The sequence below is a fragment of the Galeopterus variegatus genome, unplaced genomic scaffold (assembly GCF_000696425.1).
Source record: "Galeopterus variegatus unplaced genomic scaffold, G_variegatus-3.0.2 Scaffold6808, whole genome shotgun sequence".
Classification (NCBI taxonomy): Eukaryota; Metazoa; Chordata; class Mammalia; order Dermoptera; family Cynocephalidae; genus Galeopterus; species Galeopterus variegatus.
The window spans coordinates 28,028-36,311 of record NW_007732919.1 but is presented as its reverse complement, the minus strand read 5'-3'; the positions used below and the strand labels follow the sequence as shown (position 1 = coordinate 36,311).

Sequence of the window (8,284 nt, the reverse complement as noted above, 5' to 3'; positions counted from 1 at the left end):
CACTCTCCAGTGCGCCACCGGGCCGGCCCTAAAATGTGAAGTTATAATTGCTATATGGGGCATACAGATTCTGTAACAACAGTAAAAAACAAAACTATCACCTGCGGAGGCTCAGAGGAGGAAAAAGACTAATCTTTGCCTCTCTCTTCTTCCTAAAGAAAAACTAACCGTGCTGTCTGTTAGGCTGCTGCAAGCACTTTGAATTCAAATGGGCTGCTGAGCCTGTGTTCACACCTGACAATGCCAACTGTGAGACCCCAGGGGGTGGCCTCAGCTCCTGCACTGCCCACACCAGAACAGCCGCAGATGTCATCCACACTCGGGAGGCTGATAACCTGGTGTCATGGACAAACAAAACTAGAACTGAGTGCCTTCAAGTAGTCCCTCTGAAACAAAGACTCAGCTAATTTTCAGACTGGAGTGGAAACCTGGTTTTCTCCAGAGTTCACCCCATACGCCTTTTCCCTTATCTCCTTTCTCTGTAACGAATCGTAGCTGTGAACACGTCTGTATGCCCAGTCCTGTGAGTTCTGTTGGCAACTCATCAAACCTGGGGTGGTCTTGCGGCCCCCTGGCACAGTTCCTAGCATTCTCCAAAGGTAACCAATTATTTTTATTTTTATTTCTTTGTTTTTTTGAAAATTGAGTGTCATGAATTTCCCCTCCTGCCAGACTTGAGAACATTTTCTATGCTCAGTTCCGTGCGGCTACTGTTCTTGTCCCATCTGTGATCAGTGCGAGCCTCTTCAGGTTGCTTCTGAGCCTTCCATTTGGCCCTAATAATCTTTGATAGCCGTTTGGTTTTCTGGTATGGCAGTATGTTCCACGCTCATCTATACTGTTTTCTTCTTACCTAATAGGAAATATTTAGAAACCTTAAACTGGGCATTAGGGTTGCTCATTACTACTGAATTGTAATTGTTTCTAGATTTTCTTATCTTCCAATAGACAGAGGGGCTTTTTTACATATTCCTGTGGTGTTTCTACTACAAATTCAGGCTACAAGGTTTTTAACCTGACCTCGTTAATAGTATGTCTATATTGTCTCTATTTCAGGTCAGAAATTCCAGTTCTCAACAGCAGCATAATTGCTCATTTGTTTTACTCCTCTATACCTAAAACAGCTTTAGAGATAGCTTTAGAACCACTACCACTGGCAATATGATTACTGGAACGTTGAAGGGTATTTGTAGTTCTTTATGTCTTTAGAGTATGGCTTAGTAGAGAGATAGAGTCTAAAATTTATGTGTTTCACAGTTAACTGGGATAATTTCTTTCTCTGCGGTTATGCCACCAACTCAGTACACAGGTTTCTTTGTTTCATTTATCTTTTTGGTTTTTTTTAAGAGATTGCTTGTTGTTTAGTTTAATTTTGTTTTATACTTACATAAAATCTTTTCATGGTTCCAAAGTCAAATCTAAAAAATAAAAACAAAGTATTTTCATGGAAGTCTAGCCTCTGTTTCACTCTCCTCTACTTCTTTGGCCTCTAGAAATGTAAAAGAATATAAATGTTGGTATTTTAAGCCACCAAGTTTCTGGTAATTCATTACAATGACCATAGGAAGCCAATACAGACGTTGGTATGCGATCCGTTGCCGGACACGGAAAAAGACAAAAGACCAAAAAAAAAAAAAAAAATCTTTTCATGGTTCCAAAGTCAAATCTAAAAAATAAAAACAAAGTATTTTCATGGAAGTCTAGCCTCTGTTTCACTCTCCTCTACTTCTTTGGCCTCTAGAAATGTAAAAGAATATAAATGTTGGTATTTTAAGCCACCAAGTTTCTGGTAATTCATTACAATGACCATAGGAAGCCAATACAGACGTTGGTACCTGGAAGTAGGGTGCTGCTGTAACAAACACCTACAGATGTGGAAGTGGATGTGGAGTTAGGAGATAGATAAAGGCTGGAGCAATTTTGAGGGGTTTGACTAGATCACCTTGAAGAGACAGACTGTCACTAGAAGTATTGATTTTAAAGGTGCTTGTCAGGGCTCGGAAAGAAATGAAGAACGTGTTATTAGAAACTGGACAAAAAAGGATCCTTGTTGTGTTGTGGCAGAAAGCTTAGCTGAATTGTGTCATGCAGTTATGCAGAAAGAACTTGTAAGCATTTAACTTGGATATTCAGCTGAGGAGATTTCCAAGCAAAGTGTAGAAGATGCAACCTGCTTTCTTTTTGTTGCTTATAATAAAATGTGAGAAGAACAATAAATTGAGGGAAAAACTGTTGAGCAAAAAAAGGAATCAACACTTGATGATTTGGGAATTTCTCAGCCTATCTAGATTGCAAAAGATGCTATAATTAGGAACTTCACTGTTAGGAAAGGATGCTATAGAGAAAAGGCCAGTGGTATGGTGGGACCTCCTTGTGCTACTGCTGAAGAGATTAAATATTTGACTCATGGATCCTCTCAGACCTCTCAGCAGAAACCAGGAGTAGAGACTGGATTACCTAGGAAAGATCTGTGGAGGAACCTCTTATATAATGGAGTCAATCCCCTGACATACACTAGAGACCCACAACATTTCTGAAAATGTTATATTTAGCAGAAGCACTGCCAGCTTGTACCAAGACAAAATGAATGCTGGCTCTTGGTCTCTTAAAATTCTCCAGACAAGAAATAGGCTGGAGAAAAAGGAAGGACGACTCCAAGTGCAGAATCAAGGGCCCGGAGGGCAGAGCCGAGGACTACAGAAGATTATTCCCAGGACTGGAAACCTGATGGGGATTGTCCAGTCAGATTTTGAAATTGCTTGGGACTAGTAACTCTTTTGTTTCTTCCATTTTCTCCCTTTTGGACTGGAAATGTCTGTAACTGTTATTCTGTGCCCTTTCTGCACTCTGCTTTTTTCACTTAACAATGTATCCTAAGTCCATTCTGTGGCCATATGGAGAGACATTCCTCATTTCTTTTCTCAGGTGAATTGTCTTCCTTGTGTGGATGTATCATAATTTACCCAACCAGTTTTCTATTAATGGCATTTATGCTATTTTTAGTCTTTTGCTGTTACAAAAAGTGCTATAATGAATAAACCTGTACATACAGCTTCGTATTTTTGTCAGTGTGTCTCCGGGATAGATTCCTAGAAGCGGGATTGCTGGATTGAAACTTAAATGATTGAAGCTTAAGTTTTACTATGTAAACCAAATACTATTTGACCACCAGCCACAGTAAGAAATACATTATATGTTGTGACCCAGTTTATGTACGACATGCACATAACTATGACAAGCGTCACAGTTACTACCTGCAGTCCGTTTCATTTTTTAAATTTAGGTTGCAATGCTAAATGACCTACTAATGGGTCTTAATGTTTTAAAAACATTGGTGTGACCAAGGGTTGGAACATTTTTTTTGAAAGAGACAGACAGTAAATATTTTAGGCTTGTGGACTGTTTATGGATTTAACTCTACCCCCACCACTGTGGCCCAAGAGCTGCAGGCAGTACGAAAATGAATAAGCATAGCTATGTTCCAGTAAGACTTTATTTACAGAAACAGGTGGCTGTGGATTACAGAACTCCGATTTAGGCTAGTGAAGCCGCACCCCAGGGGTTGGGATGGTGTCGGCTTCACCTGTAGCACGTGGAGATATATATGGAGGAGGGAAGATTCCTAAATAAAATTAGGACTCAGGAAGGGGAATGAGGGAAGTGCCTGTTGAACAGGCAACAGTGGCTGTCACATTAACCTGAGTATTCTTAGTCACCACTTGTGTGGTTAACCTCCAGATATACAGATGTCCCTAAATATGTCTCAGGTGTAAAATATAGTGTGGTATGTGTTTGCTGGTGTTCCTAAGAGTAGATAGATGGGAATGGTGTGGGTCGTTTCTCAGCTTTCTCCCAGATCTAGTTCATGTACACGTTCTCCAAATATTTTTAAGTACCTGTTATGCCTCTGTACTCCCAGGTAATCAGAAACGGTCAGAACATGCTACCTGCCCTCAGGTGAGACCATCTCACTTTCCCTATAGTTAAGACAGAGAAACAGTATTTAAGGTAAATATAGTAACCATTAAGGAGTGGTAGGGTTAAACCTTTAGAGAGAAAAGTCACGTTGCAGAATTATGGATGCCAGCTTATTTAAATTTTAGCTATTTTTTGGATGTGAGATACTTGAAAACCTCTTTCCAAAGTCATTAACTAAGATACGCAGTATCTAAGATGGCATTTTCAGATCACATGATCTAAATCTTTGACATGATTGGACGCAAAAACTCCAAAGTGGCCGTGGAGGACGGACTTAGGTGCAGTGTTGTCTGCGGAAGGGAAAGAGGACGATGAAGAGTGAAGTTACTGATAGAAAAGACCCAGTTTTTACTCTTTGAAATAAGGGAGGCAAGGAGCTCGGGAGTGCCAGGGACACTGTGACAGTGGCAGGTGGGCAGACAGAGGCAGCAATTCAGCAGTCTCCATCCCTGCTGGGGTCTGGAGACGGAAGCGTGGCCAGGCTCCACACCTTGTGTGACCGTCGCCCTGCGTCCACAGAGGAGTCACAAGGCCAAGTCTGCATCTGGGGAGACACTTCTTTCTGGACAAGTATGAGCTCCTTGAAACAAGTGAGTCAGGAACAGAAGCAAAGGGGTGAAATGCAGGCCAGGAAAAAAGTGGAGTGACAGGGAGGCTGGAGGAAAGTAGAGAAGAATCAGTGAAAAAGGAGAATTCACAGATAAGATCGATGTTCCAGCTGCCCGCGGCTTCTGTTACTCTAGTAATATCGTAGTACCAGGCGTCTCTTACGTGTGCTTCAAAGCAGTTGCAAAGGTGAAAGAAAGAAAGGAGCCCGGTGGAATTAGCTACTGTTACAGGGGTGAGAAGTAAGCACCTGGCAAGTTTCTTCAGGAGGAAGGTGCCGAGCTGACAATAGGGACCCGGCTCCTGAGTTAAGGAGCTGCTTGTTAAAACCTAGGGTAGCAGCACCGAAGGCCAGTGCGCAGTGGCTTCTCTGCAGCCACCACCGCCTCCTGCCCTCCACTCCTTGGCAGTGGACCAGATAACCTTAACCTCTCGTAGCTAATACGGGACTCTTCCTCCTCTGTAGATTCTTTGTGGGAAGGAGATTCCTCGCTGGATCAACCGACTGGCCTACTTCAGCTCCTGCATCCCCTTCCTGCAGAGCTGCCTGCCGAAGGAGTGGCTCACTCCCGCCGCCCTGCAGTCCAGCGTCAGCCAGGGGCTCCAGGACGAGCTGCAGGAAGCGGACGAAGCCGCCGCGTCCCCTCCCGTGGCGAGCGCTGCAGTGGGCCCCAGACCCGGGCGCCACACTAAACTATAAGTGTCGCCTCAGCCCCACGTCCAGAACTGTCTCAGGCAGTTGAATATCACTAGAGAAAAGGAAACAGAGTAAGCGTCCTTGGGGTATTTTGTATGCAACGATGGCTCTCCCCCAGATCCCAGTTTTTCAGCTCAGGATTATATTTATAATCAAAAAAATCACTTGGCACAGGAGGGAGGACTTTGTATGAAGCTGCCCTCTGTTTTTTTTAACCCACTTGTAAATCTGGATTTACTTCTGTTTTATACAAGCTCTGTTAAGTTACGTTTACAGTATTTTGTATCACTGTTTACAAATCTTGCATGGACTCCTGCCACGGTGAAAGAAGAAAATCTTCCTATCTTCAAAAATGAGGCAGGCAATCTTTGTATACTCCTGACAATTGCCAGAGCTGTGGCATAACTAATAGGCACACAAAAAGGTTCTTAGACAGTTGTGGTCATCACCTGCTCACGAATTGTCTTTTGGACCTATTTTTTTCTTAATGTTGTCAGCACCAGGATGCAGAGAACCAAACCAGCTTACGGGGAAGGTGCACACGCAGCCAAAGGACGGGGACCCTGGGGCCAGCTCCTCCTGGCGCTTGCACTCTTAGTAGCACGTCTCCCGAGGTGCCCATAGAGCGGTTGGTTTCATCCCCAATCTCCATCCACCTGGGCAGGCTGGCACATTCTTATGTGTCTGGCTTTGATTCTTCTGTCCTATAATTAAGATGTTTTTTGTTAAAGATAGTCTCATTTGTAACTGACAAATATTTTTGCACATGTGTTGGGGGAGGGGCCTCATTTTTATTTTCCTACGTCTTGGTTCTTTTGATGGACAGGGAATGCTGCAAGCGGTAGCCTTCCGAGTACAGTGTGAGTTGACATGTTCACTGCTTTTGACCGTTCAGGCTACCTTTTATACCAGACCTTGAAAACTAGAGTCTAAGGTAACACACCTCAAAAAGGTAACTCTTTGATATTTCATACTTTTTATGAACCATCTCAGAAAGTATGCTGGAGTTTGTTCATTTGTTATGGGACTAGTTTCACCCCATAATAGAATGCCTAGGCTCATTGACCTCTTGTTGAAAAATCGTACTTGTGTGTCTTAAAATTCATCTTCTTATGTTCTCTCAAATATATGTCTCTTATGTAACATACTCTACACATGAAATTGTCACCACAGATAAATCCTCATTAGCAAGGAATCTGTCTGCTCAGATCTACTCCCAGTTTGGCCCTTGGATGTAAGAACCAAGTTGTTACACGTCCAGTTCTTCTGCCTTAAGAATGAATGTCCTACATAAAAATATTAGATGCAGTATATGAATTATCCAAGGCAGTGACTTCAGCTTTATATATAATCGTTAGTTTTAAAGTTATTTATGCTGATTTAAACTTTTAGATTGGATTGTTTGCTATTGCTCTGTGTAAAGATACACATCTTTCAGTAAACTACATTTTTAACTTTTCCATGAGCTGATTTGGATTCACTTAGTCAATTTAAGCACACCCTGTGCATAAGCCTTGGGTTATAAGCTTAGGCCTGTGGAAAATGAAGCCACTTAATCTAATTTATGCTTTTGACTGTTCTGTGTCCAGAGAGGAAAACCTTTACAAATTACTCTCGGTTCTTTAGGGGGCAGAGCACTGTCTTAAGAGATGTAACGGAAAGAAGAAAGGAATGCACGATCCTTATGAAATGTTGACTTGGTTCAGGTCTAAAGATGAGATTTGGGACAAAACACTAAGGCTGTAGCAGTGAGTTGTTCACTAAAAGAAGGGACCCATCACCACCACCCAGCTACTAGGAAGTGTTTGATTCAGTTTGCCTGGAATTTTTTGTAATAATGTGGTGGATTACAGGGTTTGTTTGTTTGTTTTTATATTTATTTATTACATATATTCAGGAGATACAGAGCTGACTATCCCCCCTCCTGCCCATGATGTGAGGACCAGATTCATACTGGGGGCATATCCGTTATCAGAAACTACTTTTGTACCCTTTGTCCCCTCCCAGTTATCCCCCAACCTCCCTCCCCCTATCCCCTCCACTCCAATTCGTAGCCCTAGGAATGTTCCTTCCCTCTGTGGGATCACGGCACCACTGTGGTCTTTCTTTCCTTCCTTCTTTCTGTCTTAGCTCACACACATGAGTGAGCACATGTGGCATTTATCCCTCTGTGCTTTGCTTGTTTCACTCAACATAAGTTTCTCCAGGTTCATCCATGTTGTTGCAGATGGGAGTATTTAATTCTTTTTCATGGCAGAGTAGTATTCTGTGGTGTATGTATACCACAGTTTCCTTATCCACTCATCTATTAATGGACATTTAGGTTGGTTCTGTATCTTGGCTGTTGTAAACAGAGCTGCAGTAGACATGGGAGTGCAGGTATCTCTTGGGCGTGATGATTTCCATTCCTCTGGATATATACCCAGAAGAGGGATTGCTGGATCATATGGAAGATCTATCTGTAGTTGTTTGAGAAACCTCCAAAGTGGTTGTACTAATTTACAGTCCCACCAACAGTGCAGTAGTGTTCCCTTCTCTCCACACCCTCGCCACCATTTGTTATTCACCCTCTTTTTGATCACAGCCAGTCTGACTGGAGTGAGGTGGTGTCTCATTGTGGTTTCGATTTGCATTTCCCTGATGACTAGTGATGTTGAACATTTTTTCATGTATCTGGCCATTTGTATGTCTTCCTTTGAAAAATGTCTATTCAGCTCCTTTGCCCATTTTTTAAATTGGGTCGTTTGTTTTTTTACTGTATAATTGCTTGAGTTCTATGTATATTCTGGATATTAGTCCCTTGTCAGATGCATAGTTAGCAAAAATTTCCTCCCACTCTGTAGGTTGTCATTTCACTCTGTTGATTGTTTCCTTTGCTGTGCAGAAACTTTTTAGTTTGATATTGTCCCATTTGTTTCTTCATTTTATTTATTTTTTTTTCGCTGCTTGTGCTTTCAGGCTCATGTTCATAAAGCCTGTGCCCAGACCTAACTGCTGAAGTGT

At 42.3% G+C, this 8,284-nt stretch overlaps 1 protein-coding gene across 1 annotated transcript in view; it reads left to right on the top strand.

Annotated features, from left to right (window-relative positions):
• Positions 1-6,394, top strand: part of DESI2 (desumoylating isopeptidase 2) — a 65,455-nt gene extending 59,061 nt beyond the window's left edge. Inside the window, exon 5 of the mRNA XM_008591279.1 lies at positions 5,051-6,394. Within this exon, the coding sequence (XP_008589501.1) occupies positions 5,051-5,284 (234 nt within the window). The 3' untranslated portion in view covers positions 5,285-6,394. The remainder of the gene's footprint in view (positions 1-5,050) is intronic.
• Positions 6,395-8,284: the final 1,890 nt, after the last annotated feature.